Source organism: Brassica oleracea, chromosome C9 (genome assembly GCF_000695525.1).
Source record: "Brassica oleracea var. oleracea cultivar TO1000 chromosome C9, BOL, whole genome shotgun sequence".
Classification (NCBI taxonomy): Eukaryota; Viridiplantae; Streptophyta; class Magnoliopsida; order Brassicales; family Brassicaceae; genus Brassica; species Brassica oleracea.
The window spans coordinates 54,049,383-54,065,681 of NC_027756.1; the positions used below are offsets into that span (position 1 = coordinate 54,049,383).

At 34.9% G+C, this 16,299-nt stretch overlaps 3 protein-coding genes and 1 pseudogene across 4 annotated transcripts; 2 read left to right on the forward strand and 2 right to left on the reverse strand.

Annotated features, from left to right (window-relative positions):
• The window catches only part of LOC106315371, a 15,303-nt pseudogene extending 13,181 nt beyond the window's left edge, over positions 1 to 2,122 (forward strand).
• Positions 2,123 to 3,375: 1,253 nt separating this feature from the next.
• LOC106315372 lies at positions 3,376 to 6,179 on the forward strand. Its single transcript, XM_013753100.1, has 6 exons — positions 3,376 to 3,563; positions 4,232 to 4,322; positions 4,457 to 4,921; positions 5,146 to 5,746; positions 5,836 to 5,921; positions 6,012 to 6,179. The coding sequence occupies exons 1-6, from the start codon at positions 3,376 to 3,378 to the stop codon at positions 6,177 to 6,179; spliced, it is 1,599 nt and encodes a 532-aa protein (XP_013608554.1).
• A 303-nt stretch (positions 6,180 to 6,482) lies between these two features.
• LOC106313194 (dnaJ protein P58IPK homolog) lies at positions 6,483 to 8,991 on the reverse strand. Its single transcript, XM_013750943.1, has 9 exons — positions 8,701 to 8,991; positions 8,292 to 8,457; positions 8,007 to 8,208; positions 7,771 to 7,931; positions 7,609 to 7,702; positions 7,320 to 7,532; positions 7,173 to 7,250; positions 6,870 to 7,088; positions 6,483 to 6,782 (listed from the first exon to the last, which is right to left on the reverse strand). Exons 1-9 carry the CDS (start codon positions 8,828 to 8,830, stop codon positions 6,594 to 6,596), a joined length of 1,452 nt encoding a protein of 483 aa, XP_013606397.1. The 5' UTR covers positions 8,831 to 8,991; the 3' UTR covers positions 6,483 to 6,593.
• A 1,294-nt stretch (positions 8,992 to 10,285) lies between these two features.
• On the reverse strand, positions 10,286 to 13,625 carry LOC106313205 (zinc finger protein JACKDAW-like). Of its 2 annotated transcripts, XM_013750961.1 has the most exons (5): positions 13,146 to 13,332; positions 12,451 to 12,850; positions 11,382 to 11,647; positions 10,520 to 11,301; positions 10,286 to 10,483 (listed from the first exon to the last, which is right to left on the reverse strand). In XM_013750961.1, the coding sequence occupies exons 1-4, from the start codon at positions 13,330 to 13,332 to the stop codon at positions 10,610 to 10,612; spliced, it is 1,545 nt and encodes a 514-aa protein (XP_013606415.1). In that variant the 3' UTR covers positions 10,286 to 10,483; positions 10,520 to 10,609. The 2 variants fall into 2 exon arrangements, with proteins under 2 accessions (XP_013606415.1, XP_013606416.1); XM_013750962.1 differs by having other exon boundaries at positions 10,286 to 11,301; positions 13,146 to 13,625.
• Between the last annotated feature and the right edge of the window lie 2,674 nt (positions 13,626 to 16,299).

Consider the following 16,299-nt stretch of genomic DNA (forward strand, 5'->3'; position numbering starts at 1 on the left):
TACCATGAAAGATAGTTTAATATACATTTATAATAATGTCGAACGTGTTTAAAGTTTTTGAAACAACACTAAATATTATAGGCTTCGGTATATAGAGCATTTACCGAAAAATTCAATATTTTCGTATTAACCCGCAGATTTTGAGAAAAATTCAAAAAAAATGGAAATTCTGTTTTAATGCTTAGTTGCATCTTTCACTAACATATGATTAAGGTCAAAGAGGTTTAGTACCTTTGTTGTATCCGTTTCTCTAGAAAACATCGCTTTTTTAGTGATTAGTCCACTAATTTAGGGAGTAATACGAAGTTTTACTAAATTAATTGACCAAAAATTAAAACCAAGCCCATTTACCATGAAAGATAGTTTAATATACATTTATAATAATGTCGAACGTGTTTAAAGTTTTTGAAACAACACTAAATATTATAGGCTTCGGTATATAGAGCATTTACCGAAAAATTCAATATTTTCGTATTAACCCGCAGATTTTGAGAAAAATTCAAAAAATGGAAATTTTGTTTTAATGCATAGTTGCGTAGAGAACCTGGTTATACTATAAGCAGAGTTGATCAAGTTACAGTCATTGTACAAAGGTTTTTTTTTTACCGAATAAATTTAACATTCATTCAAAAAAATGATCAAGTTACGGTCATTGTAAAAAGTTTTCTTTAGTGAATAAATTTAACTTCAATTCAGAAAAAAAAAAGTTGATCAAGTTACATTGTGTTGACTGCTCTTTTTGCTAGAAAAGAGAGCGTACACTGCCTATTCGCCGTACACGTTCTGTCCCAACGCTCATCGACAAAGATGGTAACGTGACGCCTGTAGGGGTTCTCCGTGTGATTCCTACTCCTCCTCGTGTGGATATTGAGAGTCTAGAGATGATGCATGAACATGACAATGGCGGAGAAGATGTTCCTGAAGAGGAAGCTCTGTGCAGAATCTGCATGGTTGAGTTAGGACAAGATTCAGAAGCTTTCAATATGGAATGCATGTGCAAAGGAGAACTAGCTCTTGCCCACAGAGAGTGCACTATCAAATGGTTCACTATCAAAGGGAACATAACATGTGACGTTTGCAAACAAGACGTGAAAAATCTTCCCCTGACACTTCTTCGTGTGAAGGATCCTCAGGACCGGTCTAGTAGAGAAGCAGAGCATACATGGATCTCAGAGATTATTAACGAATGGCAAGGTCTGCCGAGTCTTGTCATGGTAAACATGCTTGCATAATTCTGTTTCCTCGTGCCGCTTTTGCTCATGTAAATGAAATGGAGTGCTGTTCCAGTAGCTTTGCTATTCGCTTGCATTATTGGTCTTCTTGCACCAGTGACATCTACAACAATGGGTATATATTAACCTTTTTGAAATAAATATTGTTATTAGTTATTACATTAGTCTATGAAAGATAATTTTTGGTGCATGCAGTGAAGAGGAAGTATGTGTGGATCTTTGCAACCATTCAGTTCAGTTTCGTTGTCCTTTTCAGTCATGTCTTCTACTCAAGAATTTATGTAATGTCTCACTTTGATAGTTTTTTTCTTTTTTAAAGTGACCTTGTTAGAGCAACTCCAATGGAATTTTAATATAAAGTTCTCAAAATATATAAATATTAGTATTTAACTCATTAACATGTATGCAGGTGTGGAAGGCCCCTTAGTCCATCAGTTTGACTAAGGTTCATTAATGCTTCTACACCATGAGGTATGGGGTTCAAACCCCAGAAAACGTAAATTATACAGATTATGGAGAAAAAATGTTACAAGAGATCTTCAGCATAGTGCATGACGTACCATCAGACATGAATCTTATAGGATGGCTCAGAGTGACGCAGTCAGACGTGTATTCTCATATGGTGGTAGAATTGTCGGCTGTAGACTCGTTTATGTATATTTCTCATCGATGTAATAGCATAATTAATCAGACGTTAAGCATTCGGTTTAACATGTATGCAGGTTAAGCAGCCGGTTTCCTGCATTGTCGTAGCCACTATGGTTGGATTTGGACTCACCATGTCCGGCACAGTGGTTATTACAGTGTTTATGGAATGGAGGAGAAGTAATTCTCATCACCAGCCATCAAGCACTCAGGTGGCTACACCACCGTTTCAGACAACAGAGTAGGAGATTCTAAATGGGATTGAAAACTATAAACTACTTGCTCCGTTTCTTACCGATTGCTACTTTGACATTTTCTACATAGATTAAGAAAAATGATTGAAATATAATGTTCGTATTAATTATATATGTTTGATCAAATAGTATTTGAGATAAATAAAATTATTTTTAAAATCTTATAATTTAATTTAAAAATTTAAATAACTCTTTATTTAACAAAAAATGTTAAAATAACATTAATCTGAAAGAGACTCTGAGCCTCGAACCCGATCCGGTTAACCTGGGTCATCTTCTCGTCGCATTCACGTTTGATGCAGTCCTCTCCGGAAGGTTTAAATTTTTTTTCCCACTTGCGTTTGTTCTTGTCGTAAAGTCAGTCTTTTATTGAATATTAGTTAACCCTTTTGTCTGTTTTGGGGGGAGAACACAGGATCACGTCTTTTTTTTTTTGCGAAACAAAGCGAAGAGTTCTAGCTCGCAGCAACAAAGGCAGACACTTTGACGAAGATTGAGTTACAAGGGTGTCTAGTCTTCCTAAAAAAACAGACATACTGAGAAGAAGATAAAAGGCAAAGGCGAGATTGAGTTACATAATCTTCCTAAAAGTGTTAAACAAACACTCTTCTGGTTCTCAGAGATAGAAGTATGTTGATGCAGTCTGGTTTGAGGTTCCAAAAACTCTTAAATATCTAAATTACCTAAATGTATAAAAAATTAATAAATTTAACTAATTCAGATATTTTTGAATCATAGTTCAGATTTTTGGTTTAGTTTAGATTGTACCCGAACATGAAAGTACTAAGCTCTTAAATCCTATTCAGATATTTTTGTATAATGGTTTGAATGGAGTTTCAGTTTTTCGGTTCGAATTAAGGTCGGAACTTTGGTTTGGGATAAAATCGCCTATGCCTATTTGTATCTTTGTTTTTTTACCACTTATATGTTTTGTTCCTCATTCATGAATCTTGGTTGTATTCTAGTTCAAACCCTTTTGCATTGAAATCCTTTTTAAAAAGATATCAAATATAAAATAACACAATCCTATTGGTTGGTAAACCTTAGGGGATGAACCCAAGAATAAGTCAATTTAGAATATCAAAGAAAAAACAGACTTTGACTATGACTGATATGTAGTCCTGCTAAAGTCAAACTTTACACAAATGTTTTCCACCAACCACACAACACAATTAATATAAAAGCCGAACTTCGCTTTCATCACAGAAAGACACACTACTTTTTGAGTCTTACATCACTCAGTCATGGGGAATATCTTCTGCTGCTGCACTAGAGGATGGGGAAGCAATGTTCCTCAGGCGACGGAAACAACTACTGATCAACCAAGATCACATTCACAGAATGTAACTAATCAATCTGTATCCACAGGCTCGAGGTCGTATTATTCGGCCCATTCTTCGCCCAGAACAGAGTCGTATCGTGGCGGAGCAAGGTGAGATTAAGCCAAGTGTGATGAAGCAGTTGCTATTGGTGAATGGGACCAGTTATAAGTTGTAGGACATTTAATAATATCCAAACTTTATGACATGTAATGTAATATTGTGCAACTTTGTGATCATACTCTTACTTTTATTTTATACAATCCTTCTTCAATATATATGTGTCCTCTCTTAAAGTGCATTGCTTCTTATTTTTTAGTAGACATAAAACAGCGAAGAAGATAAGACAAAGGCAAAGGTTACATTCATCATATTCTCAGGCCGCTTAAACACCAATATTGAAAACTAACTTTGACATGTTACGAGTTACGACCACCTACTTACTAGCAAAAATGATAAATACATGGCTGTAAATAAAGATACATACACCACGTACGATACGTTGACAAAAAGTAATAAGAATCTATGTTTAAAAAGTAGTATATTGTGACCCCCAAAAAAAGAAGTAATATTATATAACTTAATATGAACAAAAATCCAAATCCAAACCCAAATCTACGCTTATTAAAGAGAAACGGTGGGGGCATTCACTGAATCAACGGATGTCAAGACCATACATGATTGAAGATTTGTCATCATTTTAACTCAAAAGGGTCCGACAGATTCATCCTTTTTACTATTTAAACTGTCTTGTTTCTGGGTTTAGTTACTTTTGAACTAGGATGATGGATGGTGATCAAGATACAACTCGTCGTCGCCGATTAGAAAAACATGATGATGGTTCCTGCCAAGATGTTTCTCCTGCTGTAATGGTAGAGTTTTTCTCTGTTTTTAGCTGAGCCCTTGAGATCTTTTTTGAAAGACTTATAATGGTTTCTCCTTGATCGACCTTTTGTGAGGGAATCCAAGTGAATAATCATCTTCTTCGTTTTTGTGTGTTTTGTAGAATGGAGTTTCTACTGAGATTACTGAAGAGATATCACCAAGCCAACACGAAAGATGGCGAGACCTTGTGTTTGATATACAGTTTAGAGCACAAGAAGACGATTTCCTGACGGCAAATGGTTCCTTTACTCCTACTCCTAGTCCTGTCTCGAAAAGGCTCACGTTCTCTCCCATGGCAAGTCCTAGAATAGGGAGACGCGTTGGTTCCATGAGTCCTTCCTCGGCTAATATAAAGAATGCCTTCAACTTCAAGAACGGGAACAACAATGCAGATATTGAGGAAGGTGTGGCATTGGTGTTTGACTGCAGAGAGAAGTCTAATGTTCCAAGAACATGGTCTCTCACTAATCTCTTAACTCCTAGAAAATCCAAGAAGACAGAGTCTTTACCTGCTACCCCTTTAGCTCACTCAAATCCTGAGTCCATGCACGGGAGCTATGCATTTTATGATCAATTTACATCCATGGTCAGTATCCTTTCTTAAAGAACTTGGTTATACTATAAGCAAAGTTGATCAAGTTCCAGTCATTATAAAAAGGTTTTTTAGTGAATAAATTTAACATTCATTCAAAAAAAATTGATCAAGTTACAGTCAATGTAAAAAAAGTTTTTTTTAGTAAATAAATTTAACATTTTTTCAAAAAAAAAAGTTGATCAATTTACATTGTTTTTGACTGCCCTTTTTGCTAGAAAAGAGAGCGGACACTGCCTATTCGCACACTGCCTATTCGCCGTACACGTTCTGTCCCAACGCTCATCCACAAAGATGGCAATATGAAGCCATCATGCCTTCTCCGTGTGATTCCTACTCCATCTCGTGTGGACATGCATGAACATGACGATGGCGGAGAAGATGTTCCTGAAGAGGAAGCGGTGTGCAGAATCTGCATGGTTGAGTTAGGAAAAGATTCAGAAGCTTTCAAGATGGAATGCATGTGCAAAGGAGAACTAGCTCTTGCTCACAAAGAGTGCACTATCAAATGGTTCACAATTAAAGGGAACATAACATGTGATGTGTGCAAACAAGAGGTGAAAAATCTCCCCATGACACTTCTCCGTGTGGAGGAGTATCCTCAGGACCGGTCTAGTAAAGAAGCAGAGCATACAGAGATCTCAGAGATTATTAACGGATGGCAAGGTGTGCCGACTCTTGTCATGGTAAACATGCTTGCGTACTTTTGTTTCCTTGTGCAGCTTTTGTTCATGGAAATGAAATGGAGTGCCATTCCAGTAGCTTTACCATTCGCTTGCATTATTGGTTTTCTTGGATCAGCGACATCCTCAACAATGGGTTATAATATTTAAGAGTTCTTGAAACCTTTTTTCGAATTAATATTGTTAATTCATTAGTCTCTGAAAAGGTGATTTTGGTGCATGCAGCGAAGGAGAAGTATGTGTGGATCTTGGCAACCATTCAGTTCAGTTTCGTTGTCCTTTTCAGTCATGTCTTCTACTCAAGAATTTATGTAATCTCTCACTTAGATAGTTCTTTCTTTTTTTCAAGTGACATTGTTAAAAGCTTTGGTTCTCACAAATTCTCAACAACTGGTATGCAGGTTAAGCAGCCGGTTTCGTGCATTGTCTTAGCCACTATGGTTGGATTTGGACTCACCATGTCCGGCACAACGGTTATTACCATGTTTATCGAATGGAGGAGAAGCCATGCTCACCACCAGCCAACAAGCACTCATGTGGCTACACCACCATTTCAGACAATAGAGTAGGAGATCCTAAATGAGATTGAAAACTATAAACTACTCGCTTTGTTTCTTACCGATTGCTACTCTAATACTTTTCACATAGATTAAAAAATGATTGAAATATATTTATGTTTTTATTAATTATACATTTTGATTAATAGTATTTGAGATAAATAAAATTATTTGTAAAATCGATAATTTGATTAAAATTTTCTAACAAGGAAAAATATTCAAAAAGGAGTATGTTTGAAGTTGAGACAGTGTTAAAGATTGTGATATCATGTGTTATTGTTTTGATTCTAAATGAAATAAACATTAAGATTGCAGTTGAACAAAAACTTTCTTGATGAAAGAATGCAACATGTGTTTTGACTCGAGTATAGTTTGAAAGAAAAAAGCTTAGTCTTTAGGTTACATGATGATGCCTTCATGCCTAAGTTAGAAACCAAAACCGCCAAAACCACCACCACCTCCACCGGGAAAACCGCCCTCGAAATGGAAGGTGTATCCACCACCTCCACCGCCGCCAAATGGATCAAATCCTCCATGATGGCCGCCACCTCCGCCCATCTCTTCAAGATCCTCTCCTCTGTCAAATCTCGCCCGTTTATCGTCATCTCCAAGAACCTGATCAATTTTACAAAAGTTAGATATTATACCCTCTCTCTCTGTATGTGTAAGTGAATGTGAAAGAGATTTTTGTTATTTGGGAACCTCATAAGCTGCAGCGATCTCCCTGAATTGGTTCTCAGCTTCTTCTCTATTGTCAACGTTTTTATCAGGATGCCATTTCAGAGCAAGCTTCTTGTATGCTCTTTTGATTTCAGAGATGGATGCAGTTTTGGAAATGCCAAGGATCTTATACCAATCTTTTCGTTTGCTCATCTTCAGTGCTTTCTCTGCTCTACCAAGTGCTTCATGTATCTCCATATCCTAATAACATTTAAACATGTGTGCTGCTGAGTTCTAAAAGATCCAAAGTTAAGGTTATAACAAAAGTAAAAGCTTTAACCAAACCTGGGAGCTTTGAGCTGCTTGCTTCAAATCCTCCACAGCTCCTTCCCAATCTTCAAGCAACAGTTTAGCTTCTCCCCTCTGAGGAAGTGGTAATAATCAGATCAATAACCTGATGATTTAATGAATATTATTTAATTGATATGAAACCTGATGTAATGCTTCGGTGAGTTCTGAATCAATGTTAAGTGCTTCGTTGCAGCTATCTAAGCCTTCTTTTCCACGGCCAAGCCTCACGGAGACCTTGCACAGTCCAAGGTAGAGATGAACGTTATGCGCAGTGTGTTCAGGGTCCATAGCTATAGCTGCTTTGTAGTCCTCTATCGAAACTCTCAACTTTCCTTTGCTTGCATTATCTTCTGCCTGCAACAAACAACAAGTGGCTGGTAAAGCTCAGTGTTCTAATAGGAAGACAAAAGAGGTTTGAAGGAGGACTAACGCTTTTTGTTTTCTTGAGAAGTTTTTTGAGTCCGAAGTATGCTTTCTTCAGCTCGCTGTGTTCTGGATCAAGACGAAGCCCTTTTTGGTAATGCCTGAAACAGAGAGTTTATCAGTTTTGGATCCAAACACTCTCTCTGATTGAAATAAGTTTGAAGTTAACCTTTGAGCAACATCATGATCTGCTAAATAGTAATAGGCACGGCCACGAAGGAGAAGAGCTTCAAGGTTGTTTTCATCTTCCTTGAGGATATAACCAGTCTCTGAAATTGCAGCTGAGTAGTCTTTAGACACCATAAGGAGCTTCACTTTAAGAAGCTTTGCCTGAAGTGACAAAACAATACAATAAGAAAATTGTAAGATCAAAAGAGTATTAAAAGATATTACAAATAAGATCACCTTAGAGCAAGCTGGGGAGAAGACAAGAACAACTTTATCAACAAACTCAAGAGCCTTCCCAATGTCCTTCGATTCATAAAGAGAAGAAGCAGTCTCCAAAGCACTCTTGGCTTGATGAAGCTGGGAGAGCTCTTTCTCAGCATTGGAATCGCCTGGATGTAACTCTAGATACTTATGGTAGCTATTTTCAGAGTCTTCGTATCTACAACAACACATGAAACAGAGAATACAACTCAAATGCCAAACCAAAAGATAAAAACCTTTTAGCCATATTTTCTAATATACCTGCAAAAATGACGAAGCACGGATGCACGTTTGAAGTAAGCATCAGAAAGTGCAGGGTCTACTTCAATGGCAGCATTGAGATCGTCTAGAGCATCGCTAAAACGCTTGACCTTGATGCTCTGTGAAGCCCTCTCAAATAACTCAGCAGCATCTACAGATTGTCCATCTGTACAATAATAACAACATAAGTTAAAAAAAAATTAAAAAAAAACAAATGCATTATTGCTTCACTCTCACACAGTTCACAACACAACCTAAGCTTCCAAATTTGATCAATTCTCGAATCCGATCCAATCACAAGCCCAGGCCCAACACCAAAAGGAGCAATTCGCTATTTAGTGACGATATGTAAACCCTAAATCAACTAAACAGCTAATCAATTTTACGAAACGAATCAAGAAAAATTTACCAAAAGCGGAGACGAGAGGATGGAGAAGAAGAAGCTGGCAAGCGAAGACGAAGTTGAGGAGGAGAAGAGTGTACGCCATTCCTCTCCACGCTAACAAATCCATGCCCGACCCGACTCGTAACAGATCCATTCTTCGATTTCAATTCATACACATGCAATTTGGAGTATATTCTGAATCAGAGAGACGCACGACAACGAAGAAGAATCTCTGATTCAAAGCTCACACGGACTCGTGTTTTCAGATTATCGTCCTCGATCGATTTTTAAGCTTTAGATTTTGATTTTGCAGTGCGACTGGTAAGAACACGTTGGTTTATCCAATAAATATGCTCCACGTGTAACGTGTTTTAAGTAGGTTCTATTGTCGTATACGTCTACTAATGAAAGTCTAACACGTGTGAATGAGCTATTTACACGCTGGCCTAACTCTGCCACGTAAGGTTACTAGGCTATTGGGCCCCTATTGAGATTCTACCCGAGATTTAGAAAATTGAGGGTCATAAATAGAACCTGACGAGCTTAATATGGGCTTTTTGTCGTATTTTATGGGCCTATGTGTTAATAACCAGATCAGTAACAAATTTTAACAAGAAAAAAGGGAAATTCAGGTTTAGCAAAACCGTACGAAATCCTATCTCCATGAAATAAATCGGATTTTTATTTCTTTTTTTTTCTTCATAACTCTCTTGATTTGGATGAAAATAAACATTACTTTTCCAAAACGTTATTATTCTTAAAATGCTTTTAAACTTTAAAACTAGCTATTTAAATAGTAAAATATCATATAGAAATTAAAGGCCTACATATGTAGAGATGTTGGTAGAGTGCTCTTTCTTTTCATGAATCCTTGCATTTCTGGCTTATGGTTAGTGTGGCACTTAGGCTTAGTTATTGGTGGGGAAATTAACTTTTACAATTATATATTGTGTTTGACAATGAAAAAGGAATAGTGCATGGATCCACAAAACGACATATTTCATTTTTTCTCTATCTCGTGTGGATGAGTTAGAGATAAGTCGAAATAAAGACAAGGCCTATATGTGTACTGAAAGCTGATATCGTTAAAAAATATATTTAGTTTTTGCAGAATCCAAAGGAACATAGACCTCGCATCTCGAGAACATGGGTCTGCATCAAGTACCTATATTGAAAGGAAATTTAAACAATAATGTCACTTTTAAGTTTATGTAGTTCTATATAAAACTAAAATTGCTTCACGGATTACAGATATAAAGAAACAGTTATGTAAACCTACGTAACTGAGATATTACTATGACGTTAAAAACTATAAGTTTACTTCTTATATTTTACCTTTGATGCGACATTGTGTGTCAAGGAGAATGTTTTTAGGTTATTAATTGTGATATATCAAATTTGTTTGTGAATTAAAATTCTAGACGTAATTTTTTGGATTTGAGTGGATCATCATGAACATCAGAACATACCACAATATAACATATGATTCTATGAACGACGTAACCAGTTTCTCTTCATATGCATCACTACATTCAAGTTGACAATGAAAAGCATTATCTGGTAGTAAATAGGCCTGAAGATATACGGACCAAATACTTGAATATCCCAATAATTGTAATAACGAAAACAGATAACATTTACAAAACGACAATATTGCGAAATACAAAACCCATGCATGTCATGGTATAGATATATGATGATCATCATGAACATATTAAAAAGTACATAACATGTAATGTATGACAATGCCTTGTCAACCTTTGTCCCTACATTCCGACAGCTTCACAAGGGGGTATGATTCTTAGACCTTTTTTTTTTTTTTTGGTAAAAGTGATTCTTAGACTTGTCTCCTCAAAGAAACTTCCAGTCCTAAACCCCAAAAATTGTCCCACCATCTCTCTAGTGATCAAATCTAATAAAATCAGTCAATCGATCAACCCGACGATGGAGCAAATCTTGCAAGTTCCTGAGGCAAAAACGGACGGTGAGCAGTTTGGTGAGGGTGGTGCTCGTTGCTCACTCCAAGAAAATCCCGGGTTAAACCCATTTGCTGAACCGGGTTTGTGCTTGACCGGTTTGATTGAAATCGATAGTTATTTTCAACACTACTCGTGGTGGGAGGAGCAAGATTATGGGTATCTCTTGGGACAATGGTGTTGAAGTTGTTGTTGAGTTGTTGTTGGATCATCATTGGAGAAGATGATCGAGGAGGAGGATGAGAGGCGGCGGATGAGGATGACGTCATTGTTGGGCCGGCGAAGATGGATGGAGCCGTGGTGGAGTTGCTTCTAGTGGATCCCATTTGTGCAGCTTTTTGTAAGAGAGCAGTGGCAGACATTGGGGAGAGAGGCTTGTTTTGTTTGGTTTCGCAGGAGGATGAGAAGAGTGGGGAGAAAGAAGAGTCTTTCGGAGTTTGGTGTTGTTGCTGTAGTGATGGTAGTGAAGCTGAGGTTTGTTGTGATATTGAGGATGATGAAAAGGTAAAATTAGGGTTTGTGGAACTAGTGGGAATTTGGAATTGTTGGTTGTGGTGGTGGCCGGAGAAGTCAGGGAGGACTGATGATGAAGACAATGGAAAGAGATGGTGGTTCCCAGAGGAGGTCATTTGTACCATCTCGGATAAACCTATATGAAATTTAACATTTAAGCAAACAAAAAAATTAATATGAAAATTAGGAATATGATTGACATGAGATATGATGTACCTTGCGGATGCATTCCAGTTAGGTCATTTCCGAACCCTAAACCGAACTGAGAGATAGCAGCATTAATGTCGGGATGATGAACTCCTCGGTGGACAAATCCATGTGGAAGATTTGGATTATTCATAACATGTGAATCATTTCCAAAATTAAGATTCGTCGTCATCGTTGTTGTAGAGATCGCTGAATTATTACTAAGTGAACTCATCCTTGCACCTTCTTCTGTCAATGCATCGCAGAACGCTCTATGCGTAATGAAACTATCTTTCCTATAATAGAAAACGATTAAGGTTTTTAGATAAATTAATTAACAAGATGTGATAATAATAATAATAATTAATTTAACAGTTGTTAAAAAAATAAGAAGTCAGACAATGGCATTGATTACTAAACATAGCCTTGAATTTGAGATCATTTGTAAAACAAACAAAGACATTCTTGCCGGATGAAGCATTTATTTCTCCTATGCAAAATCAAGACATGAAGACAGAAACAAACACAAAACTCGATTATTAAAATAAAAAAGCATACTGTAAAACACTAAAACTCATCAGACATATGTACATGTGTGTTTGTGTTGTCGATATATATATATATATATATATATGTATAGTTCCTTTGCCATGTTGATCGTGTGAATAGAGGTAAAGAGTGAAGCCAAATAGACATGCACACATACAAACACACAAAATAAATAGATGCTCATACCATCAAAATTTGTCATCGAATATCATACTCATAATTCATAAAGTATGCAGCTTTTTTGTCAAAATCTTAGACAAATAAAATAGTGCTCCCCAAAAGTCAGAAACTCTTCAATTAATGCTCTGCACTCTATCAAACTTCTCAACAGTATCAAATCACAAGACATGTACACACACAATCATACATACACTATAGCTAGATATCAAACATATACATCATTTATTAGTTTCTAATACTTACATTATTTCAATGCCTTGTTGTCCGATATTGCAATAAAAAGACTACCGAGTTCGAGTATAAACTTAAATAACTTCTACATCAACTAGCCAAAAGCCAATACCAAATAAATGATCAAATGTAGTAGTACCTGGAGAACAACGTGCCACAGTCGCACTTATACTCACGAGTGCCACAAGTTTTCGCGTGCGCCTTCCAATCAGATTGAACAGCATATTTCTTAGAACACTTTTCGCACTTAAACTTCTTTTCGCCGTGCTTGCGGCTATAGTGTTTCTTGATTCCAGTGAGGTCTCCAAGGGCCCTAGCAGAATCATGGTGAACACAAGTCTTGATAGGACATATGTATACTTTCTTCTTTATCACCTCTTTGTTGGACCGTTGCTTCAGCTTCCATGGAAGGTTGTGGCCACGGCGATGGAGTTGTAGGTTCTGGTCCCTTTGAAATCCTTTGTTGCAGATCTCGCACACGAATCTGTTTGTTGCCATGAGGGTGGTTGGCGATAGAGCGATGACATCCGCATCTGGATCTGTCCATATATATGTGTATAAATATGATGTACTATTTTCTTGTAATGAATATTTTGTTATAATGAATTCAACGATCTCTTACTTGTATAGAGACTATAAAAGAAACACACATATACGTATGTTGACCATTCGGATATAACCAAAGAATGGAATATACACAATATCCATATGCATATACATAAATATATGGGTAAGTATTTTAGCAAAACATATATATATATATGGGTAAGTATTCAGCAAAACATATATACAAATATATATATAAGTATATTGTGATGATGATTAAGGTGGTACCTGGGGTGCCAGGCTGATTTCTCTTCTTCTTAGCTGATGAAGAGTTTGGTTTAGCATTAGGGTTAGGGTTAGAATTAGGGTTTATGTCCTGGATATGCTGCTGAAGATGATGAAGATGCTGTTCTTGATGGACAAACCCTCCCATGGAAGATGAAATAGAAAATGGATCTCCTGGAATCATCTGCATATTTCTGTTTTTGATGTAAAGCAGAGCTAGAGAACAAGAACTGGGTTTTGTTTTTTTTTGTTTTTATAAAACTTTGCAAGAAAACAAGAAGGTGGTCAGGAGATTTAGAACAGTATACAAACAAAATAGATAGTTAATTAGGGTTTAGTTTGTAGAGGGAGAACAAGAACAAGAGCATATAAGTTTCTTTTGGGATTTAGGGCTTGAGAATGTTTGAATGTGCTTGACTCTTTGGTTATGCCAAATGACAAGAAAATACCAAAGAAGATGAGGAAGAAGGCACGAAAGTATATGTATATATAAAGATTATATTGAAAGATGATTTGTTATTTAAAAACAAAAAACAGAACTAACGCATGAATAAAGTTTTTTTTCTAAATAAAGTTTTTTTTCTAAATAATGGAGAGATTTGGGAGATGTTCTTATAGAGACCTACCTTTTTTCTTTTGGTTTAGTTGATCTATAATTTATTTCAAAAGGGAAAGTAATTGTTTACAATAGTATATAACACTAGTAATTTCTTCGGAAATGCCAGTCTCTCCCTTTCTAGCCGATTGCAGTTACATAGACACACGTGCATGTGTAAATCTTTTTTTTTTGAACTGGCTTTCATGTGTTGTTGTACATCTATGGGGTGTTTAAAAGTTGGGGGAATTTTTTTAAGGGAGATCCACATTGATACATTTATGATATTGTTATAAAAGAAGTGTATGTATATATGTTTTAGTTATGTTATGTCGATATTTTGGAATTTAATCATTTTATTAAAAGAAATTAATACATTTGAATAATTAATCCGTATGATTTTAAATGATTGAATTATTAATTATTACATTTATCTATCACTTTTTATTTGATATTTATTAAATTTATCTATCAGTCATAACTTATAAGATTTTAGTTTCTGGTATTTTTGTTATTTATGATAAGTTTAGTTATTTGTTGTTGATCCTTATATATATAGAATTGTTCATTTTACCATCTTCAAATACATATATGCATATTATATACTAAAACAGAAGTCATAACCTTAATTCAAATGTGATTTTTTAAAAAAATAGACCTAATGGATCTATTACTAGAATGTCATGTTACATTTAATCTCTAATCTTATTATTATTATAAGTCTAAATAACTCACTTTCTAGATTGTAGGAACTAAATAATATGTCTATAACACAATAATGCTACATTATAGGAACTAAATAACTATCAATCATTTCCAAGCAAAAAAACGTGATCTGGAAAATCTGTTATCAATTTTTACTTATATATCATATACTATCGTGTTTGAAAGAGACTGCAAGGAGCAGAAATATTTCTCGAGACTTCTACACCTAATCAAGTACCTTTTTAAAACTAAACTAATTTCACATTGATTTGTGTTTTGTATATAGTTTATTTACAACAAAAAAAATAAATGTTTAATTAAATTCTTTATAAAATTTACACACGAAGCTTTAAGTTTAGTTTTTGTTAACTTTCTTATTTTGTGAAATGTTTAATTATTGGAGATGATAATATTTTAATATTTTCTAAATTATATTTCTATTTATTTATTCAATAATGAAATACTAATCCAACAAACAAAAAAATATATAAGAAAAAATAAACACATGTGAAAGTTTGAAACAATCTATTTGATGGAGAACAAGTATACTCTAATATTATTATGTTTGAACAACCTTAATATACTCGATAATATAAATTTACGAAGCTAAAAGTTTAATTTTTTATTAACTTGTGAAAGTTTGAAACAATCAATTCAATACAAAAAAATATGGTAAAATTATTATGTTTTAAAAAGTGATAGACACACCTCATATATATTATAATATATATATCAATTAAGAATTGAAAACAAAATGTATATATAAAAATAAATGAAAACAAACACCCGAACACATGCATATATAAACTCCTTTATATGTGATCGCCTAAATATGTAAAATACTCTTTTTAAGTCTGAATCTTTATCTTATTTATGATAATATTTTTTGCATGGTAACACAGAGTTGCCTTTCAAGTATGGTTTCTTAAAGATATCAATTTCATTAGGTTAATAAAATCTTAACACTTCGTTGATAGATTTAGTTGCCAATTCCTCACAGCAGTTTTGTTAATTAATTTATGGAAAACTATGTTAATATGTACTTGCTATGGTTTGGACCTATATATAATTTTAATTGAACATAATTTCAACTCCTACTTTATTATAAGTAGTAAAAGTTTTGTACATCCAAGAAATTGTATTTCACAAAGGAAAATGTTCTGTGTCCCAAGAACAAAGCATATAGGTAGATGCAAAAAGTTCCCGGTTTTTTAAGAGAGCACTATCTTTGACTCCCAAAAAGTTTTAGGAACTCAAAAAGCCTTTTTGTAATTTGTATTCGTTCAACTATAATCTATACAAATATTATTTTTTTAAAAACTGGAAGTGTAAACTATGATTCATTGTCATATGCCAAGAAAAGTGACTTAGTTTTCAACTAAATGTGATTTAGTGTTTTTTCTATAAGTGATTTATGTTCAAATGTAATTAAGTGTACACGCAAGAGAAGTCAACATGTGGTACGAACCATCAGTATATTGACACGAAAACAAAGATCTACTGATGACCATCCCAGATCTATTGTCACCAATAATACAGCGATCAAATGATATATAGTCGTACTACTTTTTTTTTGAATCTGAAGCCTATTACTATACTACACGTAGTAAAACGTGTAGTAATGTTAGCCGGAATTAAACTAAAAGTCTTGTTGGAAGCAGAACATGGTTCAATCACAGGTGAATTATTTATCTTTTGTGCTATCAATTTGAGCATAAAAGAGTAAAACAGGTCTGAAATATTACGAATTTGGATTTCCAAAATAACGATCATGCGCGTGGACATAATAAAGCTATTTTATAGATCTTGAATGGACTAAATGCTTTCTTCTATCAACTTATCATACAAGTTAGATCT